The sequence below is a fragment of the Monodelphis domestica genome, chromosome 2 (genome assembly GCF_027887165.1).
Source record: "Monodelphis domestica isolate mMonDom1 chromosome 2, mMonDom1.pri, whole genome shotgun sequence".
Taxonomy (NCBI): Eukaryota; Metazoa; Chordata; class Mammalia; order Didelphimorphia; family Didelphidae; genus Monodelphis; species Monodelphis domestica.
In genome coordinates, this window is record NC_077228.1 from 28416541 (window position 1) to 28442075 (window position 25535).

The window sequence follows — 25535 nt, forward strand, 5'->3', positions numbered from 1 at the left end:
AGAGAGGGAGAGACAAAGAGAAAGAGGATGGCGAGAGAGGGAGAGGGAAAGAGGGAAAGAGACAGAGGGAGACAGAGACAGAGGGAGAGAAAGAAAGACAGAGAGGGAGAGAGAGACAGAGACAGAGAGAGGGGAGAGAGAGTGAGAGAGAGGGAGAGGGAAGGAGAGAGGGAGAGACAAAAAGAGAGAGAGGGAGAGAGAGAGAGGAGGAAGAAGGAGGGAGGGACAGAAGGAGGGAGAGTGGGAGAGCTCACTACCTCCTCAGACAGACAGTCCACTCCTCTCTGGGACAGCTCTCCTTACAGAATTCAGCCTGACTCAGTCTCTTGGTAATGTACACTCTCCAAGGGACAAGTAGAACAAAGCGAATCCCTCCTTCAAAATTCAACTATTATGCTAGGAGAGATGACAAGGATTTCAGAGAACCCTGGGAAGACTTTACATGAACTGATGCAAAGAGAAGTGAGCAGAACCAGGAGGGCTGTGTATATAGTAACAATGGTGAGTGGCTTAGGTATTCGAGCAATACAAAGATCTAAGACAAGTGCAGAGACTCATGATGGAAAATGCTGTCCCCTGGAGGAGTCAGTCTGCAGAGGAGAGCATTTACTTTCTACTATTTACTTTGATATGAGTTTTCTTATACCACGTGATTAATAAGGACATTTTACTGCACGTGTATCATTTACATAAAATGGCCTGCCTTCTTATTGAGGGGTGGAATGAGGGAGAGAAGAGAATTTGAATTTTAAAATGCTAGAAAATAAATGTTAAAAATTGGTTTTACATGTATTTGGGGGAAAATAAAATAATACTGAACTAAAATATTTTTTAAATTGAAAAAATAAAACAACAAATCTAGAACTTAAATGTTAAAGAACAGATGTTAAGCTGTGTGACTCTGGGCAAATCACTTAATCCCCACTACCCAGGCCTTACAGTTCTTCTGCTTTGGAACTAATACTTAAAAAAAATTTTTTTTTAATTCTTCCCTTCCATCTTAGAATTAATACCATGTATTGGTTCCAAAGCAGAAGAGTGGTAAGGGCTGGGAATGGGGGTTAAGTGACTAGCCCAGGGTCACACAGCTGGGAAGTATCTGAGGCCAAATTTGAATCCCCATCTCTGGACCTGCCTGTCAATCCACTGAGCCACCCAGCTGCCCCCTACTTTTAGAAATTTTGCCCAAAATTTACCCAGTAGCTACTTCCCCCACAGCTCCTTGATTCCAAGGCAAGAGGTAAGGATTCTTTAAAAGTGTTTACAATTTTTGCTTACATATAATTGAGGAAAAAACAAACATTAAATGTAAAAAATGTTTCAAATTCAGTTTTTTAGATAAAAACTATCTTCCGCATGAGCTTGCTTTACCGGGTTACTGTACAAACTACACAGCCCAAAGCCACGCCATTACCCATATCTCTAGTGTGCCTCTACTTCAAAACACTCACAGCCGCCTAGCAGTAACGAGAGCGGACAATTAAACCACCATAAATGAGGAAAGTCCCAGCATCCAGGAGTGGGGATATAAACAAGGAAACTGACAGGTCACGTGTGAGGAACCCACCCATCTCAAACCAAGTCAGGACCTGGAAGCTGAGGCTAAAAAGGGAATTGAGCCGTGACCAATTCATCCAATGCAACCTGCTCGTTTTACAGAAGGGTCCACTGACACCCAGCCATGGACAATGACTGGCCCGGAGCCACAGTGAACAAGGACCGCTAAGACTTCTCACTTCAAATCCACACTTTTTCCCCCACCTAAAAAAAATTTGAAAGAAAAAAAATCAAAAAGATGTCTTTCAGCAGCCCCTTTCTGGTGCTCGGTGGCTCCGGGAATCTGTCGCTGCAGCTTCTCCCGACTTGTACAAAACGCCTCACGAGGGGAAAGTCGGCTCGGGTTTCCACGGGATTTTACTGTTCACAATTTGTCACCTGTCAACACGCGCGCGCACACACACACACACACACACACACACACACACACACACACGGCCTTTATGTGAAGGAGGTTTTAGACTCCACGCAGTGGCAGCAGCACCTGTCCGGACGCTTTGTCTGCTGCTCCCTCTCCTCCTGCACCCACCGCCCACAAGAGGCCAGCCACCATGGGAAAAAGCCTTTGGCAGCACTGGGGTTTCTCAGTGTGGAGAAGGCAGGACTGAACAGAGGAGCCTAGAACTCAGAGCAAGGAGCAATAGGGGGAAGGGGCTAATGGGCCGATTTGGGGTATAATTCCAAAAAGGGGAGCTGGGCCCAAGTGGACGACTCTTATGAGGGGCTGGGTCCCCCCAAGGGGAGATGGCCCCTTGCTGGGCAGAAGGGGTTTCTCCATCAGAAAGGAGATGGACTAGATGGGAGTCCTTAGCCTGTGGGTGCCCTGGAGCCCTCTGGCAGCCTGGGGAAGCTCAGGGTCGTGTTTTTAATGTCTTTCTTTGCATCCGTGTATCACTTAGCATATACCAAGGGCCAAATTAAACGTAGATGACCAAATGCATAAAATTTAAAAACACTGCAAGTCAAATGACCCCAAAATAGTTATCCCATTTTTTTTTAAAGTGCAAATTCCTGGGCCTCTAGCGAGTCCTCCAGCTGGGCTCCTCCTAGGTAGCTTGAAGACACTGGGATTTTGCGACCCCAGTCCCTGGGACAGTGCCTCAGGCAGGAATGGACAGGGGTAGACAGAGCTACAGAACGTCTTTAAGTCCACAAAACTCGAACCCTGAGCCTCATGACACCCACTGAGGGAGCTGGTTACTGTCCACATTTTATAGGTACAGTAAGGTAAAGTGACTTGCCTGAGGTCACCCAGGGAAGAGGAAGGGTTAGAGGTGAGCAAAGAAGGTGTCTCTTCATTGTTTGCAGGACTGAATTTGGGCTACAAAAATATTTCAGGTGCACTTGCTTGAATAGTGTCTAATTTATTTATTTTGTTTTTTATTATTTATTTTTAAATTTAAAATTATATTGTATTATTTATTTATAGTATATAATAGTTCTATTTCCATATCATATGTTTTAATACATTTTATTTATATTCTATATTTCTTTATAAATATTTTATATATTAACATTTTAAATTCATTTGTCAATAACTTTAAAAAGGCATTTTAAAAATTGTGCCCTTTCTAAGTTCCCAATTAAAATGTGTTCTTGTTCCATTATTTCTGATTCTGTGACCTCGTGGGGTTTTCTTGGCAAAAATCCTGAAGTGGTTTGCCATTTGCTTCTCTGGCTCACCTTACAGATGAGGAAACTGAGGCAAACAGGATTAACTGACCTGTCCAGGGTCACTCAGTTAGGAAGTGTCTAAGGCTGGATTTGAATTCAAGAAGCGTTGTCTTCCTGACACCAGGCCTGTCTCCATCCGCTGAACCACCGAGCTGACCCCCAAAGTGACCTATTTCTGAACTAAATAAAATCCAACAATTCACCAAAGACACAGACAGAGACACACAGTGTGTTAGGAGGAGAAAAGTGAAAAAAACCCAAGTTCCCTGCCTTTGGGGACCAGACAGGCCCGTTAGGGAGGAGGGCAGCCCGCCAAGCAGCAGTGGGAATGCATCCCCTGCTCTGTCCTCACCTGTAGAGTGGGACAGTAATGGGCGCAGTCCTGACGTCACTGGAGGCGGGAGCTCCGTAACCTACTTACTACATCCTTGTCATCTGAGGGAGGATGGGGAGGTGATCACCTGCCGGGGGGGGGTGGGGAGGGCACAGGGGCAGGAGAGGGCAGGACCAGCCCTGAAGGAGGGTCCCACTCACTCCTCCCATCGTTGAGTGAGGAGCCTTCACACGAGACAAGTGTCTGTTACCTTCAGCTGAGATCGGTGCAGACTGGAATCAAGTGCAGGAGTTGTATGTGGCGCGGAGGGCTCTCTAGGCTTCCTACTTACACCACGGGAATTTATGCTGGGCAGCTTTAATCACGCAATAAAGAAGCTTTTCTTGGGCCCCCACTATGTGATGGGCACTGTTCTAGGTGCTAGAGGCACAGAGACAAACAACAAACACTCTCTGCCCTCAAAGAGGTCCAAACTGGGGGCCGCCGAAGTGGCTCAGGGGATGGAGAACCAGGCCTAGAGACAAGAGGTCCTGGGTTTAAATCTGGCCTCAGATACTTCCTAGCTGTGTGATCCTGGGCAAGTCACTTAACCCTTATGTAGACCTTACTATTCTTCTGCCTTAGAACCAATACGGAGGGACGGAGGGAGGGAGGGAAGGAGGGAGGGAGGGAGGGAGGGAGGGAGGGAGGGAGGGAGGGAGGGAGGAAGGAAGGAAGGAAGGAAGGAAGGAAGGAAGGAAGGAAGGAAGGAAGGAAGGAAGGAAGGAAGGAAGGAAGGAAGGAAGGAAGGAAGGAAGGAAGGAAGGAAGGAAGGAAGGAAGGAAGGAAGGAAGAAGGGGAAGGAAGGAAGGAAGGAAGGAAGGAAGGAAGGAAGGAAGGAAGGAAGGAAGGAAGGAAGGAAGGAAGGGAGGGAGGGAGGGAGGGAGGGAGGGAGGGAGGGAGGGAGGGAGGGAGGGAGGGAGGAGGGAAGGGAAGGGAAGGGAAGGGAAGGGAAGGGAAGGGAAGGGAAGGGAAGGGAAGGGAAGGGAAGGGAAGGGAAGGGAAGGGAAGGGAAGGGAAGGGAAGGAAGGAAGGAAGGGAGGGAGGGAGGGAGGGAGGGAGGGAGGGAGGGAGGAAGGAAGGAAGGAAGGAAGGAAGGAAGGAAGGAAGGGAGGGAGGGAGGGAGGGAGGGAGGGAGGGAGGGAGGGAGGAAAGGAAGGAGGAAAGGAAGGAGGGAGGGAGGGAGGAAAGGAAGGAGGGAGGGAGGGAGGAAGGAAGGAAAAAAGGGAAGATCCAATCTACTGGAGAAGACAACAAGCACACCAATAAGCATTTAGAGGACATGTACCCAGTAAATACAGGGTATATGGGGAGTGGGGAGAAGGGTATCAGCAGCCTGGGAGAAGGAAGAGAATGGGGGGAGGGGTGGAATCTTCACTTAAGGGATGTCATTTTACAATAATGTCAGAAAAAGTAAATAAACAAAAATTGAAGATATTAAAGGAAACAAAGTTAAGGGGGAAATAATTATGCGGATAAGTCCTAAATTGAAACTATTTAGTCGAGGGAATGCCAAGTGGGAAAAAGAGCAAAAAGCTGAGTCTGCCTGAACCAAAGAGGTCAGGATAAGAGAGCAAATTGAAAGAAGCTGGAAAAGTGCTTGAAGTGAGGCCCAGGTTGTAAAGGGCTTTAAAAGCCAAACAGAAGAACTCCTAGTTTATCAGAGAGGCAGCACAGGGCCATTGTAGTTTATTGAGGAAGAGGAAGGGGATGCCTTAGGAAAACCACTTTGAGGGGGCAGCTCAGTGGCTTCGTAGACTGAGAACCAGGCCTAGAAACTAGAGGTTCTGAGTTCAAATTTGACCTCCGTGTGACCCTGGAGAAGTCCCTTAACCCCCATGGCCTAGCCCTTACTGCTCTTCTGCCCTGGCACCAACACAGTGCTGATTCTAAGACAAGGTGAGGGGTTTAAAACGAAAGGAAAACCCCTTTGACCTCTGTGCTGGGGAAGAGACTCAAAGCTCAGGCCTTGTTGAAGCTGGTTTCTCCCAGTAGAACAAGAGCTCCCTGAGGCAGGGTCTGAGTTTTTTCTTGGGGTCTCCACATCTCTCACCTCTGGGCCTCTGGCCATGCCTGCCCCGTTTCTAGGGGGAGAGACGGAGAAATGCTTGTTCCTAAACTTTTAACGGAACTTTAAAAGAGGCCCTGAGGGTAGTCCAAGTGGCGGGTGAATGAAGGGGCACCCATGAGCGTGGAAAGAAGGGGGTGTCCTGGAGGGTAACAGGAAAGAAACAGCATGGCTGGGGGGGGACAGTGATTTCATAACAACCAATACAATCCCAGACACCCCTTAAATGAGCGATAAGCACGAGGATCCCCTCCAAGTGCTGGGGACCCCGCCTGGGCCCCACAGGCTCAGGGCCTCTGCCACAGTCCTAGTTATCCCTGGATAACTTGCTGGTCTGCACTGTCTGCATGGCGCCCTTGGGTGAGCCTCAGCAGAGCAGGGCCCCTCCCTGGCACAAAAGCAGCCCCAGTAATAAAGCGGCTCCAGGACAGTGGAAACGATGGCTGCTCCAGTCATGCCAACTAGGGCTGGCACTTGGCTAGAGTGCTCTCGGCTTCCCCAAACACTGCCTCCCTCTCCCCACAGCCCTGGGGGGGAGGGGCTGTTATGGCCCTTTTGTGGATGGGACAAAGGAGGCTAAGGGAGGGGAAAGGACTTGAGAGGGTCACAGGTCTGAGGCCGAGTTCAAATCCTGCCTCTCTGGACCAGCCCTGAGCCACCTCAAAGACAGCCTAGGGCTAGCCCAGAAAGCCAGGCCCAGGCTCAAAGATTCCTCCGGCCACTTCCGGTCTCTTTTTAGTCTCCTCCTAGGCAGAGGGGGGTTCCGGGCTCCACATCCATTCTCCTCCTTCCTTCTCCTCCACAAGTCCCCCCTAAAACTTTGAGGCGCGCTGGGGAATCCAGAAGGAAGACTGCACCGTCTACACCTGCCACAGATCACCTCAATTCATTTCAAACTTGAGTCACCTCGGAAAGGAAGGAAGATTTGGATGGAAACCAAGCCCTGGGGTGCCGGGGGGGGGGGGGGGGGGGGGTCGTCCCCTTGCTAGTGTTCGCACTGGCACCACACTTGTCCGGGCGCCCAGCCGGCCCCTTCCACATCCAAGGATGGAGATGGAGGATGGATGGCTCCCGTGGGGGGGAGGGGGGGAGGGGCGGGTCTGCCCAGCTTCACTGGAAGAGGGGGAGGGGGGAGGGAGGGCTTTCCGCTCGGTCCCAGCGGCCAGCCCGGGCAATAGTGGCCTGCGAGGCTCAAAGGCCGCCAGGACCCCGGGTAAGGGCGGCTGGAACAACCCCCCTCGCCCGGAGGTCCAGGAGCTCACAGGCTAAAGGGGCGGACGACATGCGGACACGGAGAGAAGCAGCTCCGTGGGGGAGGGGGAGGCGCAAGCTCCGTGGGGGAGGGGGAGGGGGGACTTTCGGAGAGGGGCTCCCTCTTCTACCCGCTCATCCCCCGGACTCCAGCTGGCCTCCAGAACCCGAGGACATTTTCCCCAAGTCCAGTTTCCGGAGCTTCTTTTCCCAAGCCCCGGGGCTTAGCCTCCGCCCCAAGTCATATCTCCCAAGTGCCCGGGGGCCTGCCTCAGCACGTCCTGTAATAAAAAGGGAGGGTCTCTCCCTCCCCCCCCCTCCAGGCAGTAAGGGGGGGGGGGCGGGGAGGACCGCAGCCGTCTCTTTCCCTACAATTAGAGACTAGACACCAGGGGGACTCGGTGTCGTCGGACTCCCCCCAGGGACCAGGGAGATGATGATGACAAGGGGGGCCTCCCCCCCTTCTGCCCGGACTGTGGCGCCAGAGCTCGGGGAGCTCACCCACAACCACGAAAGGGACCCACAAAGAATAAAGGCAGGGGAAGACGCTCTTCCACCGCTACTCCGCAGACTTGGGGTAAATGGAGGGCTTAAGTTCCTGTCTGGCGCCCCCAAATCTGGGAGAGGTTGGAAGGGCACGTCACTGACCCAGCTGGCAGGATCCCTGCTTCTTTGGACCCAGGGAGCCTCCAGGTCAAACCCTTCATTTTACGGAAAGGGAAACTGAGACAAGGAGGGAAGTGACTGGCCTAAGGTCATACTGCGAAGGGAACGACTCCTTTGGGAAGGAACTTCCTGCCTCCACGTCCCCGCAAGCACCTGGGGATCCCTCAACTGCCCCAGAATCCTGCCGGGGAGGGTATCCCCAGTCCAGTGAAACTGGTCTGAAAGTGCAGACCGCTCCCCACCCCACCCCCCATTCTGTGAAAACCCGGGTGGACCTGCGAGCATCTCGAGCGCGGAGCCCCTTGGGCACCCATCCCCCTACGGAGGGGGAAACTGAGTCCCAGCCGGAAGAGGGGGAGGGGCTGAGCTCGGGAGGGGTCCCGGTCTCCCCTCCCCCAGTGTCCTATCCCCACTCTCCGCATTACCTGGTTCTTTAAGCGCATTTTCTCCGCGGCGGCGCCGGCAGGGAAAAGGGAGGAAAGGGAGGAGGGACAGCAGCTGCGGGAGCCCCGGGCCGGTGCGGACCCGGAGCGCTGTAGGGTGCGGGGCGGCGCGGAGCCGACGGATGGAGCGCTCCCGGGAGCGGAGCCGCGGCACGAGCTGCCACCCAGCCTTCCGGCCGGAGGGAACCCGCCCCCCTCCTCAGGCAGCACGTGCCCCCACCCCCCACCCAACCCCCGGCCTAGCCTCCCACGTGCGGCCGGGTCAGGTGCGGGGCACGCGGCGTCGCCTCCTGGGCACCCCACGGGAAGGGGCCGCCCTCAGGCCGTGACCTCCGCGGGCCCCGGCGCCTTCTCCCTACAAAGCCTGGCCTCCACTGAGACTGATGGAGGCTCTTCCGCTCACTCTATCGACCCAGGAGGAAACTGAGGCTTACCTGGGGTCGCCCGGGCCCACGTGTGCCCCAGCCTCCGCCCGCCCTGCCTCCTCATCCTCGAGGGCCGCCTGGAACGGCGTTAACCTTCTCCCTCCCTGCCTGCCTGGAAGCCTCCCACTTCCCTGATCGCTCCTCCGAGAGAGCCCCCGGCCCCGGCGCTTTACTCCTGCTGAAGCCCCCGGCTCCCCCGGGCTCAATTAGCGCCCTGCACAGCTGCCTGGCCGTCCCGGCACCACCTGCCCGCTGGGCGCCTGACTCTTCGGGGACATCCCCGACAGTCGGAGGGGTTTTCTTGCCCACTTCTGCCCCCGCCACCTCCATCCTCCAGAGCCTTCCGGCTAAGCTGCCTCCGGCTCCCTCTTCCCTCCCGACTGGCCCTTTCTGCCTCCCGCCCCCTCACATCTGGCCCCTTCTCTCCACTCACTCGGGCCCCTCCCTTCCGCCCCGCTGCGTAAATCCAGGGGGGCTGCCCGGGTCTCCCCTCTGTTCAGCAGTCCGACCCGGGCCCCAGGAGTCCCGGCCACCCACCTCCTCATTTTAGAGCTAGGAAGAGCTAACCTTTGTGCAAGGCTCCGAGATGTGCAACAGCGCTTTGCATATATTGGCTCTTCCGATCCTCCCAGAAGAGCGCCCGAGGATTATCCCCGCCGGGAGAGACTAAGGAAGAAACCGAGGCTCAGTCCAGGCCCCCGAGGGCAGGCCAGAACCGAGCCAGGATGAGAACTCCCGGGATCTTGCCCCTCGGCCACAGCTCAGGGGTCCTTATTCCCTGTAGGATCAAGTGCAAACCTGGTGCCCTAGGAGACGTCCACGGTCTGCCTCCACCTTCTCCCTCCACGACGATCCTGTCATCTCCATCCTCCGAGCCTTTATAGGCTGGTCCTCTCCCTGGACCACTTTCTTGCTGCTTGGAATCCTCTCCTTTCCAGCCGGCTCCCGCCACTCTTCTTCCGGAAGCTTTCCTGGATCTCTTCCTCCCCAGCTCAAAAAAGCCTCCCGTTTTCCTGGGGCAGCTAGTCTGGCTCTCCCCCCTTTGCCCCGCTCCTCTTGGATGTTGGGCTATTTTTCTGGCACTCCTCTGTAGGGCCCACTCAGTACACTGGACCTCTTAGCATGAGCAAGACTAAAAAAGAATCTGGTGATTTCACCTGAGCCTGAGATGTCCGAGCTGGAAAGGCCCCAACCCCTGGCTAGCCTCAGTTTCCTCATTCCTAAAATGAAGGGGGTGGGCTAGATGATCTCCCCTCCCTCCTCCTCTTCCTCCTCCTCCTCCTCTTCCTCTTTTTCCTTCTCTCTCCTTTTCCAGATGAAACAAATGCCGCCTAAGCCTGGCCAGATCGTGAAGTTACTCTGGCCATTCCCACCTTCTGGGGTGCCAGCAGACCCCTCAGAAGGGCGTCCCTTCCTTGGATTGTCTGCCCACGTGACAAGAATTGGCAAAGGATTCAGTGGGAAAACCCCAGGCTCCCAATATATATATATTTTTGCATTTCTATTACAGTTGTACATCTATTAGACATCCTCCTCTTGACATGGGTAGCCTGTATTTGTCAAATCAAATTAAACAGTGGTTTGAGAAAGAATCTGCTTGAACCGAGACAAAAGCTGGCATTTCTAGTTTGCCAATCGTCTTACACCCAAGGTAAGCCGTAGAGATATCAGGTCTTCTAATCCATCAATAAACGAGCATTGATGAACTATTTACTTCCTCTGGGCTAAGCCCTGGAGAGACAAAGGACAAACAAAGAGTTCCTGTCCTCAGTCCAGCTAGTAATGGTCCAGGTGGGATTTGAATCCAAGTCTCAGGCGCTTACAACTTGGCTTCCCAAATCCGGAGCTGCCTCTCCCATCCTGCATCCTCCCTCCCAGTTGACAGTGTTCCCCTTTGGGGTGACCACAAATGGCCCATGCTTTAGGATCTCGGGCCCCAGCTTAGAGAGAAAAAGAGGAGAGGAACTTGGGAAAGAAGAACAGGAAAAGGGCCTGATTTTCTTATTGACTTGAATCTAGGAGTGGATTTTTCAAACAAGGAGAGAGGAATGGATGTCAATGTCACGTCACCTCCATCCCTTTGTCGGTAACAATAGATGGTTTGGGAGCACTTTCAAAGTTTGCAAGATCTTCCATAAATTATTTCATCCAAGTCTTACAACCCTGTGACGTTGGTACTGCAGTTTGTCCCCATTTTACAGAAAATGAAACAAAACCTCAAAAGAGGGAAATAGACTTGCCCAGGGTAACACAGCTAGGAAGAAGGAAACACTGGATTTGAATCCCTCCCCAAAAGCATCTTCTTCATCCTTAAGTCTCCCACACGATCTACCCAATATTGCAACATTGCCTCTTTAGTCTGGCCCTACTAAGGGCTTTTGAGCAGATAGAAAGTGGCTCACTCAGAAAGAAGGCATCCTCTCTGTCTATAAGAACAATAATTTTATCAGCCTCCTCCTGCTCATTTCTGAGAAGCAGCACCTGGCAAGAAAAGAACTTGGAAGATCTGCCCTTGAACCTCAGCTGTGGCAACCTGAGCAAGTCCTTTTCCCTTTCTGGATCTCATTTTCTTCTGTTGTCAAAAAGGAGAGTTAGTTTTCCGTGACCTCTAAGGACCCTTCTGGTCCCAAATCCTTGAACCTTTCATTTCAAACCTACCTCTCTTTTTCTGCAAAAGTACCCGAAAGAGCCACAATTGACCTGAATATTGACACCATGTCAGAAGAACTTCGGCAGATTAGGAGTTTTCCAAATTAGAACCTATTTTAAGAAGTTCAAGTTTTGGAGGAAAAAGGTTCTGCCTAGAGAAGCAAATTGAATTTTTCAAACATTTATGCTTTTAAATTCTATGGGTTTCTTAAAAGAATAATTGTTTAATGATTTAATGGCAATGATTCTTATTCAGAAGATTTGCATATAGCAGGCAGAAAAGTCTTTCTATTGAGGATATTGTAGGGAGAAATTTGTGGGAAAAACAAGAATGAGTGAGATTCAGAAGACTGAGGAATTAGCACTATGTCTGCTCAAAGGGACTCCCTCTGAAAAAAACAAAGAAGTGTCTCCCCCAAATTTAACATTATCCAAAATCTAGGTTTGGTGGCCCTTTCTAGGTCTGATGTTTTCTCTTCCATGTCCAGAGTTTCCACCAACGCTGACATTCTTGTTCTAACGTCCCTCCTAGCTCTAGATATTGTCTGTTCCAAGGTCCCTCCCAGCTCTGATATTCTATAATCTCAAGACATTCTCTGTTCTAGGATCTCTCCCAGCTCTGATATTCTATAATCTCAAGACATTCCCTGCTCTAGGATCTCTCCCAGCTCTGATATTCTTTAATCTCAAGACATTCCCTGCTCTAGGATCTCTCCCAGCTCTGATATTCTATAATCTCAAGACTGAATTCACTGTTCTAGGACCTCTCCCAGCTCTGATATTCTATAATCTCAAGACATTCCCTGTTCTAGGACCTCTCCCAGCTCTGATATTCTATAATCTCAAGACATTCCCTGTTCTAGGACCTCTCCCAGCTCTGATATTCTATAATCTCAAGACATTCCCTGCTCTAGGATCTCTCCCAGCTCTGATATTCTATAATCTCAAGACATTCCCTGCTCTAGGATCTCTCCCAGCTCTGATATTCTATAATCTCAAGACATTCCCTGCTCTAGGATCTCTCCCAGCTCTGATATTCTATAATCTCAAGACATTCCCTGCTCTAGGATCTCTCCCAGCTCTGATATTCTATCATCTCAAGACATTCCCTGCTCTAGGATCTCTCCCAGCTCTGATATTCTATAATCTCAAGACATTCCCTGCTCTAGGATCTCTCCCAGCTCTGATATTCTATCATCTCAAGACATTCCCTGCTCTAGGATCTCTCCCAGCTCTGATATTCTATAATCTCAAGACATTCCCTGCTCTAGGATCTCTCCCAGCTCTGATATTCTATAATCTCAAGACATTCCCTGCTCTAGGATCTCTCCCAGCTCTGATATTCTATCATCTCAAGACATTCCCTGCTCTAGGATCTCTCCCAGCTCTGATATTCTATAATCTCAAGACATTCCCTGTTCTAGGATCTCTCCCAGCTCTGATATTCTATAATCTCAAGATATTCTCTGCTCTAGGATCTCTCCCAGCTCTGATATTCTATAATCTCAAGACATTCTCTGCTCTAGGATCTCTCCCAGCTTTGATATTCTATAATCTCAAGACATTCCCTGTTCTAGGATCTCTCCCAGCTCTGATATTCTATAATATCAAGACATTCCCTGTTCTAGGATCTCTCCCAGCTCTGATATTCTATAATCTCAAAACATTCTCTGTTCTAGGACCTCTCCCAGCGCTAACATTTTCTGATGTCTCTCCCAGCTCTGACATTCCCTGTTCTAAGATTCTTCCCAACCTTGACATCCTAAGTCCCTTTAGAGCCCTGACCTTCTGTGCAATATGAGTATTCATAGGGCTAAAAATCAAAGTGAAGCTGTATCAGGAGATGGGTCTCACTCAGTAAACTCTGTCCCCTACAGAATCAAATAGAAACTCTTGCTCGGCGTTCAAAGCCCTCCGTTCCCTTTCCAGTTTTCTCACACCTTCTTCCCTTTATGTACTCAGGGATCTAGTGACCCTGGCCTCCAACACAACAGTCCATCTCCTGACTCTTGTCATTTCCCCAGCTGTTCCCCAAGCCTGGAATGTTCTCCCTCCTCATCGACGGCACCATTAGATTCCAGACCCCAGCTAAGATCCCACCAGGCAGGACATCTTTCCCATCCCCCTTCCTGCCGATGGCGTCCCCCCGAGTCTCTCTGATTTGCTCCTGCCTAGGCTTTGCGCCTAGTGGGTTCCGCTAGTCCACTCCATCAGACTGTCTGCCCTTTTTCCCTTTTGGTATCTCAAGCACTTGGTACGGTGCATTTCCTGATTAAGGAATTCTTTTCCTAGTTACTTCCCCCAACCAATTTGAAGGGATGCCGTGGGCCGGGGTCCGGGAGCTGGATGGGTCCGTGGAGGCCCAGCAGCTGCTTTTACGGATGAAGACGCCGAGGCGCCCAGACCTAGGAGGGAGAGCGGCCGGCCGCCCCTCTTTGGCTCCAGCATCACCTGGGATCACCCCGGGACGCCAAAGCTCCCCAGCCCCGCCACGGGGCCCCTTCCTGAAGCCAGCTCTGGGCCTGGCTGGAGGGGGAGCCAACCAGGCTCGCTGTGAAAAGGGCTTTCCCCAAGCAGCCCCCACCGGGCCTGCGGGTCCAATTTCAGAGGCGGCGCCCACGCGCTCACTCCTGCAAAGGGGCCGGGCGGCAGAGGGGGCAGGAAGGCCTGAGCCTGGCCTCCGTCACGGCACACCGCAGAAGGGAGCTGGGGAGAAGGTGGTCCCCTACCTCTCTCACGGGAAGCCGCTTCTCCGACGCTCGGGCAGGACCGGCCTCGCCCAAAGGCCCCGCTTCGGCAAGGACTCGCTTTCTCTTTGTGCCAGCCGATTATAAGGGCCCTGCGAGGCTTTGTCTGCAGGGCTGGCTCCACCTGAGCCGCGGATTTGTGGGGGGCGCCTCCCACCTGCCCTGCTTGTGCCTGTTGGGACCAACCCATCAGGAGCATCTCCGGAGGCCCCTGAGCTCCGCGCGGGGCCCTGGTGTCACAGCGGGCTGCTAAAGCCTCATTACTGAAATCTCGGGCTCTCCGTGTCCTAATTAATTAGCTGCAGGGCTAGACTTCAGGAAGAGAATTCGATGAACGAACGCGAGAAGGATCCAACTTTGCTCCTTACGAGCCAGCCGTGGGGCTCTGCTGGGGCCACTGAATCCCTTGGCCTCAGTTTCCTCCTTTGAAAAAAGCAGAGGTTCCGCTTGTTGGCCTGTTCCAAGAGCCCCCCAGCCCCGGCACGCCCTGTTCTAGCCTCCTTCTCTGTTCCGACACTGGATACCTTTGACTAGTCCTGTGGCCCCTGGAGAGGGATTTCGAGCATTATGGGGGGTAGAGACAAAGAATCGTGGAAGAGAATAGACGATCGCTGGGGGCGCGTCGTCCGTTTGTCCTGAAAGGAGCTCTGAAACCTCGGAGCCTCACGGAATAGTAAATTCTAAGAACTAGAAGGACTCCAGAAGGCATCCAGCTCACTCTATACTCGGGAACCTTGACCGTAGCCCCCCTAACAAGATATTGGGATAGAGATCGCCAAAGAAGGGGAACCCCCCCACACACACCCCTCCCTCCTCGCCAGGCAGCTCCTGCCACTCTCATGACTTGGGAAGGTTTCCTTGATACCAGCTCTCCACTGACCTTTCTGCTGCCAATGCCCCTGTATCTCCCCTTTGGGGCCAAGCAGAATAAGTCTCTTCCCTCTTCCCCAGGGAAATGAGGCGGCTAAGAGGAGGAAGAAGACCTGAATTCGAATTCAGTGGCCTGGTGAGAACATATCAGGACTCTCACCCTCAGGAGATATTTTGAGCGAGTTGAAATCCTTTCTCCATCTCTTACTACTTGAGTGACCTTCGTCAAACCTTGGTCTGGCTTCCTTTTCATCGTCTGTAAAATGACGAGGTGGGCTGAGAGGCCCCATGAGGTCCCTTCCAGCTCGAAATCTCTGATGCTACCATGACTGGATGGTGTCATGCAGCAGGTTTCAAAGTTATTGGACTCAGGACCCCTTCACTCTCTTAAAAATCATTGAGGACGCGACCCCCAAAGAGCTCTGTTTATGAGGGTTGTAACTATCAGTATTTTCTGTATCGGAAAATAAAACACCATAATGTGATTATGAAGAGAATAATTTTGTTTTTCCTCTGAAAGGGGATTGGGGGTACTTCCAGGAGCCACTGGACCACACTTTGAGCACCACTGGTATAGATAGAGCAATGAATTAGGAATGGGGAAAACCTGAGTTAAATCCAGCCTCGGGCACTTGCTAACGGTGCCACCCTGGGTACCACTTAACTTCCCTCAGCCTTAGTTTCCTCATCTATAAAACAGGAATAATAGTAGACTTAACTCAGAGGGAAGAACAAATGAAATAAGGCTTGTGCTTTACACTTCTAATTTGTTTCAAAAACGTACTCTGCCTTCTAACTGTAGGATTCTGTGATTCGGTACTTTTTGTATCTGCCCCACAGCCTAGTATTTCCATATATCAGTCAATCAAACAACAAGTACTTATTGCCAATTATGCTCAAGATACAACTATAAAGAGTGGATTAGACAACAAACTGGGAAAAAAAATTTTGACAAATTTCTCTGACAAAGAGGTCATTTCTCATATATTTAAAAAACTAAACCAAATATATTAAGAATCCAAACCATTCCCCAGTTGACAAATGGTCAAAAAATATGAACAAGCAGTTTTCAGATGAAGAAATCAAAGCTATCAATAATCACATGAAAAAATGTTCTAAATCCCTCCTGATTAGAGAAATTCACATTTAAACGATTCTGAGGTACCACCTTACACCTATCAGATTGGCCAATAAGACAGTAGAGGAAAATGATAAATGTTGATGCGTTTGTGAACAAAATTGGGGTATTGATGCATTGCTGATGGAGCTGTGAACTGATCCAACCATTCTGGAGGGCAATTTGGAATAATGCCCAAAGATATAAAACATCGCATACCTTTTGATCAGTTATACCACTACTGAGTCTGTATTGTGGGGAGATAAAAAGGGGGGAAAGACCTGCTTGTACAAAAATATTTATAGATGCTCTTTTGTGATGGCAAAGAATTGGAAATGATGGGGATGTCCATCAATTGGGGAATAGCTGAATAAATTGTGGCATATGATAGTGATGGAATATTATTGTGCTGTAAGGAATGATGAACCAGATAATTTCTGAAAGATTGGAAAGACCTCCATGAACCGATGCAGAGTGAAATAAGCAGAACCAGGAAAACATTGTACTCAGTAACAGTGATATTGTGGAATGAGCAATTGTGATAAACTTAGCTGCTCTCAGCAATACACCGATCTGGGGCAATTCTGAAGGACTATGACAAAGAATGTTATCCACCTCCAGAGGAGGAACCTTTGGAATCAGAATGCAGATCAAGCACACTATTTTTCAATTCTTTATTTGGGGTTTTAGTTTTATAAGATTACTCATAAAAATAAATAATATGGAAATAAAAAATAAAAATAAAGCAAGTATAAAGAATGAAACATCCTTCTCTCAAAGATGTTGCAGTCTAGTGGGAAAGACTGCAAGTACACATAAACATATGTATGACATAGATTTATTGTTGTTCAGTTGTTTCAGTTGCTTCTGACTCTTCCTGACCCCGTTTGGGGTTTTTTTGGCAAAGATATCGGAATATCTTGCCATTTCCTTCTCCAGATTATTTTACAGTGAGGAAGCTGAGGCAGAATTAAATGACCTGCCCAGGTTTACACAGCTAGGAAGTGTCTAAGGCCAAATTTGAATTCAGGTCTTCCTGACTCCATGCCTGGTGCCCTAGCCACTGCACCAAAGTGAATATAATGGTTTCATAGGTCAAATAAAAGCTCCCATTGTTTCTGGTTTTGCCCACTGGGACCAGGCAGAATAAGAATAGGGTCACATACCCATTTCTCTAAGGGACCTTAGAAACCATCTTATAGTCATCCTACCCCATCCCACCAAGGGGTGTATGGGGTGCTCAGGGAGGGGTAATATCTCTGGTATGGAGGGCTTGTCGTGCCCTTCTAGGGCAGGTCTCCAGCTACTGACCCTCACCTGACACCCAGCTCTCACATGTAGCTCCCAGTAGCTGCTAGCATGCGGCAGCGGCCACACCCCGGGCAACGGCTTCGACAGGCTGGCTAAACCTTGTGAGGGTAGCCTTTGGGTCGACATCGACCCCTGGTGAACCAGGGCTTTGCTCACCCAGCATGTGAAGACTGCTTCGGCGGAACAGACAGAAGAAACCAATAAGAAGGTTCAACGGCTGAGATGGCGATGCAGCAAGGCACTGTGGAGTGCTTAGGGCGTGATGGAGCACAAAAGACAACACGGCCATCCAATGCAGCTGAGGAAGTCTCCAGGTGTAACAACTTTTCGTGCCATTGGACCCAGGCTTCCAACGCCGAGAGAGTGGGACTGTCTCTGTGCATCGACTTTTCCACTTAAATCTTCATGCACAGGTGTCTTTGTGCACAAAAACGCACAAAGACAATCGTCATCCTCGGTTCGAGAGACAACCAACAACAACCCCATCCCACTCATTTTACCCTCCTTCAATCTGACTACTCTCACTCCAAACCCAGGTTGTCTTTCTATTTCTCCAATTTTCCTTGATTCTGATTCTAGTTTCCCCTTTAAGGGATGATGACTGAACAGAAGCTGAAATCTGATGAAATTCTGGATCAGTTTCAAATTGACTTAGATAACCTTAGAAAGTATGTCTAATTCTTAAATGCCATGATTAAGAAGCTGTTTTTATTTGTTTATAGGTTGTTTAATAAAATTTAATTGATTTTTACTATTTTATTTTTCATTTTTGTTTTTATTGTATTTATTTACATTTTTATTATTTGTTTGGTTTTTTTTTATCATTTTATTTATTTATTTTTTTCCGTAACAATCTTTCAAATCTTGGAGCACAGTTATCATATCCCACCCTGAGTCCTCTCTTCTCAAAGCTAAGCATCCCAGTTCCTTTCTCTGATGCTTGTGAGTTCCCATCCCTTATGTCCAGTCCTGAGGCGCCAATGCAAAAGAATCAGACCTTCATAGCCTTCCATGGAGAGTGTGCCAGAACTTTGGCCATTGTCTAAATCTTCCCATGCTTTCCCCTTCCTTCCCCTGACTCCTCCTGCTTCTGTCTTCTGAGAACATGAAGAAAGAGGCTGACTGGTCCACCTAGCGTCATCGCTTCAAATACTGAAGGCAGCTGGAAAGGGATTCTTCAGTTTCAGCTTAGACTCAACACTCCAAATTCTCCTTCGGTCTTAAGGGACTGAGCTCCTAATTGTCCTGGGCAGAAGAACTCTTATTTTCATTTTTTTCCTCTTGTTTTCTTCATTACTACGAATGGAAGGGAAGACCAATCATTTGGAGCCAACTTTGTTATTAACTTGAAGTCAGTCTGAGAGTTTGAGATTTCCCTTTCGTTCAAAGGTTCCCTGAACATTAAAGGTGATATTGGGCCCTAGAAAGATTGTCCAAGGAATGGCGGGCGTGCTTTCTTTCTTGGTGGAGAGAAGAACAGAAGAAAGAGGATGGAATGGAGAGCATGATGGAGGCACCAGGAATGGCCCACGATGTTTGAGAATGATCAGTCTTACTAGCAGGAGAGTTTTTTTTATGGTAAAATTTGCTCGTTGAGGAACAATGGAAACTGAGTCAGCCAGTGGACTTTCTGCTAAATATTTTAAGATCTTAGCTATGCTACTGGAAACTTGTCTCCTGGGCCACGTGTTTGCTATAACAAGTGTTCTGAGACTGAGCCCTGGTATACCTAAATGCCATTTCTAGAAAAGAAGGAATCTGAAAACCTGCTCGATTTCATTTCCCAGAGGAGAGAGATTCCAGGAAGAAACGTACACTTTTATATTTATCCAAATATTAGCTACAGCCTGGCACAGTAGGTCAGCTTTGGAGCTGGACTTCCTAGATTCAAATCCTGACTCTGAGATAGACTCACTATGTGATCCTGGGCAAATCACTTCACCTCAGTCCTTCAAACAATTCTAATACAGACAAAAATCAAATAGTCCTCAATCGCAATCCATTTTCCTGGGGGTAGAGGTTACAGGGAAGAAAATGCACGAAGATACATAACAAAAGATACATAACCAAAAAAAAACAAAAAATATATACGTTAAATGCAAAGTAATTTTGAGAAGTAGAGACAATGTAGGTGCACGTATTAGGGGAGACTTCCTGTAGGAGGTGGTACCTGAGCTCTGATCAGAAAGGAGGTAGCAGTCACAAAAGGCAAATCAATCAATACACATTTATTAAGTGTCTACTATGGGTCAGGTTCTGTGCTAGGTGTTGGGGATACAAAAAGAGGGAAGAGACAGTCCCTTTCCTTGAGGAGTTTATAATCTAGAGTCCAAGAGGGAGCAGATGAGAGAATTGCCAAAGTGGAAAGTCTTCAAGGGTGCCCAAGGGATCAACTGTGTCTCGAGTCTCTCCCCACTCCTGACCATCCTTCACGAAATCATCAAGTTGGCCTAAATCGAAAATTTGACCATGTCATACACCACCTCCAACACCTATCAGTTGCAGGATCAAAGGTACAATTCTCTGTTTGGCTTTCAAAGCCCTCCAGAACCTTGCTCCCTCCTCCATTTGGAATCTTCTCACTCCTTCAGTCCCCAGCACCAGTGACACTGGCCTTCTTGAGGTTCCTTACTCATCACACTCCATCTCGAGATGCTCGGCATTTTCTCTGGCTCCTACCTGGAATGCTAACTCTCCTCACCTGCACCTCCCGGCTTTCTTGGCTTCCTTCTTGAGCCAACCAAAACCTCACCTTCTACAAGAAGTCTTTCTAGATTCCTCTTCATGTTAGTGCCTTCCCTTCACTGATTTTCTCCAATTTATTCCGTATTTAACATTTTAAATATATATATATTTCATGAACCACTTCTCAGTTATATGTAAACTTTTTTTACATCTAAAAATTTTTTTGAGTTCCAAACTCTTTTCCTCCTTGTACTCTTTGAGAAAGCAAGCAAAATGCTACTCATTTGTATACATTTTTATATATGATTATTTGCATGTTTATGCAAATTTCTCTCCCATTTATTTATTTGACTGTGACCTCCTCAAGGGCAGGGATTGTATTTTAATCTTTCTTTGTAACCCCAGTGCTTAACACAGTGCCTTGCCCATAGTAGGTGTACATTAATCAATGCTTGTTGACTGACTGTCTGGCTTGAGGACTGGCCCATCAAAGAGACCATCTACTACAGCTTTGTTTCAAATGCTCAGTTGATAGTTTGACCTTGGCTAAGTCCCTTCCCCTGGAGATCTTCCTCTGTCACAGATCTGTGGAAGCACTAAAAATGGAGAAAATTATCAGAGTGCCACTACAATGGGGAGAGTTGGTGAGGCTGGACCTGGACCCCATTAGTCCCTAATCTGCTTAATGAAAAACTTCTGAGGAAACTCAAGACCCCTGACAGGGAAACTGAGTCACTTTGTTAGAGTTGTTTGCCCTGTTGTCCTCTTATTCAGTTACAAGACAGGTGGTACAGTGGGTAGAGAGTGGACTTGAAGTGACAAAGACTTGAGTTCAAGTCCTACCACAGATAAGTACTAGCTGTGGGACCCTGGGCAAGTCACTTAGCTTCTTATTGCCTTGGTTTTCTCATCAGTAAAATAAGAATAATAAGAGCACCTACCTCCTAAGGTAGTTTTGAGGCTAAGATGAGCTAATATTTGTAAAATGCATTTAAACCTTAATGCACCATAGAAATGCGAGCTATTATTGTTATTACTCCCATTAGGAAATGTATTTTTAATTTAATTTTCTATGTATATGTTATTCCCACCCCCATAGACTGGAAGTTCCTCAAGGGACTCGGGGGTTTTGTTTCTAACTCCTTCGTATTTAGCTCTGTGCCTGGCACACAAGCTTAATGAACGCTTGTTGAATTAAATGGAATGGACTAGTCCATTCCATTCAAAACAAGCATCTGCTGGGTGGAGAACCCCGCGGTTCTGTTCTGGGAGTTCTAGGGACACACTAGTGGAATGGGACACAGCCAAAGAGCTGCATACCTGGCAGGGAGGGTTCCATATGAATTATACGTGATCCAAGGGAGAATGCAGTAGGGTCAACGTTCTCTGGATGCAGATAAAATACTCTAAAGAAAATTGTAAAAAAGGAAAGATAACACATTATTTTAGAATTGGGAGAGATCTTAGAGATCATCTAGATAGGTAGGTAGTCTTGGACTTGAAGTCAGAAAGGCCTGAGGTCAAATCCTACCACAGGCACTTAACTCCGTGAGTGACCTGAGCAAGTCACTTAGCCTTGATAAGCTTTAGTTTTCTCATCTGTAAAATGGGCTAAGAAGAGTTTCTACTTCCCAGGGTTGTTGTGTGGATCAAATTATTTCTCTCTCTCTCTCTCTCTCTCTCTCTCTCTCTCTCTCTCTCTATATATATATATATATATATATATATATATATATATAATTATTTCTATATATAGGTATATATCAAATTATTTCTCTATATATATATATATATAAAATTATTTCTATATATATATGTATATATCAAATTATTTCTCTCTCTATATATATATAAAATTATTTCTCTCTATATATATATGTATATATCAAATTATTTCTCTCTCTATCTCTCTCTATTTATATATATATAAAATTATTTCTCTATATATATATATGTATATATCAAATTATTTCTCTCTATATATATAAATATAAAATTATTTCTCTCTCTATATATATGTATATATCAAATTATTTCTCTCTCTATCTCTCTCTATTTATATATATATAAAATTATTTCTCTATATATATATATGTATATATCAAATTATTTCTCTCTATATATATATATATAAAATTATTTCTCTCTCTATATATATGTATATATCAAATTATTTCTCTCTATATATATATATATAAATATAAAAGTATTTCTCTCTATATATATATGTATATATCAAATTATTTCTCTCTCTCTATTTATATATATATATATAGAGAAATAATTTGATATATATATACACACATATATATAAAGTGCTTTGTAAATCTTAAAGCACTGCATGAATATACATTACTATAAATAATTAATATTTATTATTTAGATTTATTGTTAATAATTATTATTATCTAGTTTAACACCCCCAGTGGACAGATAAGAAAACTAAGGTTCAGAAGGGAAGTGTCTTGCTCAAGGTTGCCCAGTGGGTGAGGGGGAAGACCTCACTAGAACCCAGGTCTTTTCTCTATCCCTTCTTCTCACTCCCTTCACACAGCCTCTCTTCAGACATTTTTAGAGATGGTAAATCAGAAGTTCTCTCATTTATTTGAGGATTTTTCCAATATATTCAGCATCAATGTGCCCTTATCAAAATGCATGACTGGAAAAATAAGATGGGGCGGCCTTGTAGCGAGATCAAGGTTCGCTAGGCTGGTGGACAGCTCCCAGACTCCATCTGTCTCTTGACAATGTCAAGGGAAGGACAGCAAGTCAGGTCCTTGGCTAGGTCTTGTATACAGGGAGATTTTGAACCTTTGACCTCATTCCCCAGAAGTCCTTTTTTTCCCCCAAATTCCCTGTAATCTCTCCTGGGTCTCCACGGTGGCGGGATCACTGTATTGGTATTTAACTGGTGGTAACTCCTCCCACGCTGTCTTTTTTTGGGTAACCATCAGCAGTGATGGTGGTGAGTGGGGATGGCTGAAATGGCTAAGCAGCCATTGGCACGTGGTTTTTATTTTGTAACCTCTTTATTTCTTGATTTCTAATGATCTTTAATAAAGCTCATAGAATATAATATTTTTTATTATTAGAGATTATAATTTAATTTTTACAGTTTCCAGGGATAGGGTCAGGAGAGCACCCATGTGAATAGGCTCCATTCTGTAGCATTGAGGGGAACATCCATGTCAATGGTCTCTCAGATCACTGGAAGGCTGAAAGTATGCCTGGAAGAATCCCACTGAAGGGAGAGATACTGTAAACTTGGGCCGGGTATACGGTAAGCCCCTAGGAAGGCTTGATGGACTCCATCATCTGATTCCAGCCTTCTATTTCAGGGAGAGGGTATGGGGCACACCTCCTTGATGGGTCCTCTGTGTGCCACCAAACCGGCTTCCCTGCTGCTTCCTGAACTTGGCATCTCCTCTTCATCTCTGGACCATGGTCCTGCCTGCACTCCATGACTAAGATGCTTTCCTTCCTCCTCAATCCACCTCTGCTTCCTGCAGGGCTCAGCTCCTGGCCACCTCCTGGGAGAAACCCTTCCTGATCCTCCAAATGATGCTTTCTCCTTCCTCTGGCCTGGTCTGATGTCATGGATCTTCCCTCTGCCCCTCCCCCCCATCCTGCCCCCTTTGAGCTCTTTGAGAACAGGAAATAGTTTTCCTTTTGTTTTCATGCCTTTAGTACCTGCCTTACACACAGTAGGTACTTCAGTACAAGTACCTGCACATAGTAGGCATTTCAGTACTAGTACCTGTATACTACTGCCTGTACACAATAGATAATTCAGTACTGGTACCTGCACATAGTAGGCACTTCAGTGCTAGTACCTGCACACAGTAGGCTCTTCAGCACTAGTTCCTGTACACTAATACCTGCACACAGTAGGCACTTCAGCACTAGTCTCTGCACATATATATATATATAGTACATATATATATATACATATATATAGTATATAGTATAGTATAGTATACAGTAGTATACTACCTGTATACTACTATCTACACACAGTAGGCACTTCAGTACTAGTACTTTTACACTATTTCCTGTACACTAATACCTGCACACAATAGGCACTTCAACACTAGTCCCTGGACACAGTAGGCACTTCAGCACTAGTACCTGTATACTAGTATCTACACACAGTAGGCACTTCAGCACTACTCCCTGCACATAGTAGGCATTTCAGTACTAGTACCTGTATACTACTGCCTGTACACAATAGATAATTCAGTACTGGTACCTGCACATAGTAGGCACTTCAGTACTAGCACCTGCACACAGTAGGCTCTTCAGCACTAGTTCCTGTACACTAATACCTGCACACAGTAGGCACTTCAGCACTAGTCTCTGCACACAGTAGGCACTTCAGCACTACTCCCTGCACATAGTAGGCACTTCAGTGCTAGTACCTGTATACTAGTATCTTCACATAGTATGCACTTCAGCACTAGTACCTGCACACAGTAGGCACTTCAGCACTAGTACCTGTATACTACTATCTACACACAGTAGGCACTTCAGTACTAGTACTTTTACACTATTTCCTGTACACTAATACCTACACACAGTAGGCACTTCAGCACTAGTCCCTGCACATAGTAGGCACTTCAGTGCTAGTACCTATATACTAGTATCTTCACATAGTATGCACGTCAGCACTAGTACCTGCACACAGTAGGCACTTCAGCACTAGTACCTGTATACTAGTATCTACACACAGTAGGCACTTCAGTGTTAGTACCCGCACATAGTAGGCACTTCAGTACTAGTACTTTTACACTAGTGCCTGCACATAGTAGGCACATCTGTATTAGTACCTGTACACTAATGCTTGCACACAGTAGGCACTTCATTACTAATGTCAGTATTAGCACACAGTAGGCACATAGTAAGAGCTTTTTGTGATTATTTAGTATTTCAGTCATGACTCTCTGGGATCCCATTTGGGATTTTCTTGGCAAAGATACCAGAGTGGTTTGCCATTTCCTTCTTTGGCTCATTTGACCGATGAGGAAAATGGGGCAAACAGGGTAAAATGATTTGTCCAGGGTCTCACAACTAGTTTGTGTCTGAGGCTAGATTTGAAGTCATGAAGATGACTCTTCTTGACAGCACACCCGGTACTCAATCCGCTGTACCACCTACCTGGTGCTTAATCAATATTTGTTGATAAATGCTTGCCCGATGGGATCAGATAGTTTTCAAAGGTCTGGCCCAAATTCTATAGTGTGAGGAGGGACTGAGAGAGAACTTGGTACCGGGGAAAGGACGTCGGGTTTAGACTCAGAGAACCTGGATTCGAATCCTGGTGTTTGTCCCTCAGCAGCTGTGTGACGTAGGGCATTCATTTCATCATCCCGGGCCTCAGTTTCTTCATCTGTCAAATGAAGGGGTTGGCCAAGATGGTCTGTAGGGTCTTTCCCAGGTCTAAATCTGTGATCCTGGGCAGCCCCCTGAGCCTCCATTTCCTCGGGTATCAAATGAGGATGTTGGATGCGGTGGCCCCAAGGCCCTGTTCCAAACAGAAGATTCCCTGGCCCTCCGGTCCCTGCGGTCCCTGCCAGCTCTATCTCTCGGTATGATCAGAGAACGAATGGATGTGTTTGTGGAGAGAGAGCCTGGCCTGGCCAGGTGGGGGAGGGGGCGGGGTGGGTGGCCACGCGTGTTTATTGAAACAGACCCCACAGGGA

The 25535-nt window shown here is 47.5% G+C and overlaps 1 protein-coding gene across 1 annotated transcript in view; it reads right to left on the reverse strand.

The window, feature by feature from the left end:
* The window catches only part of ELAVL4 (ELAV like RNA binding protein 4), a 161371-nt gene extending 153186 nt beyond the window's left edge, over positions 1-8185 (reverse strand). Inside the window, exon 1 of the mRNA XM_056815171.1 lies at positions 8015-8185. Within this exon, the coding sequence (XP_056671149.1) occupies positions 8015-8032 (18 nt within the window). The 5' untranslated portion in view covers positions 8033-8185. The remainder of the gene's footprint in view (positions 1-8014) is intronic.
* Positions 8186-25535: the final 17350 nt, after the last annotated feature.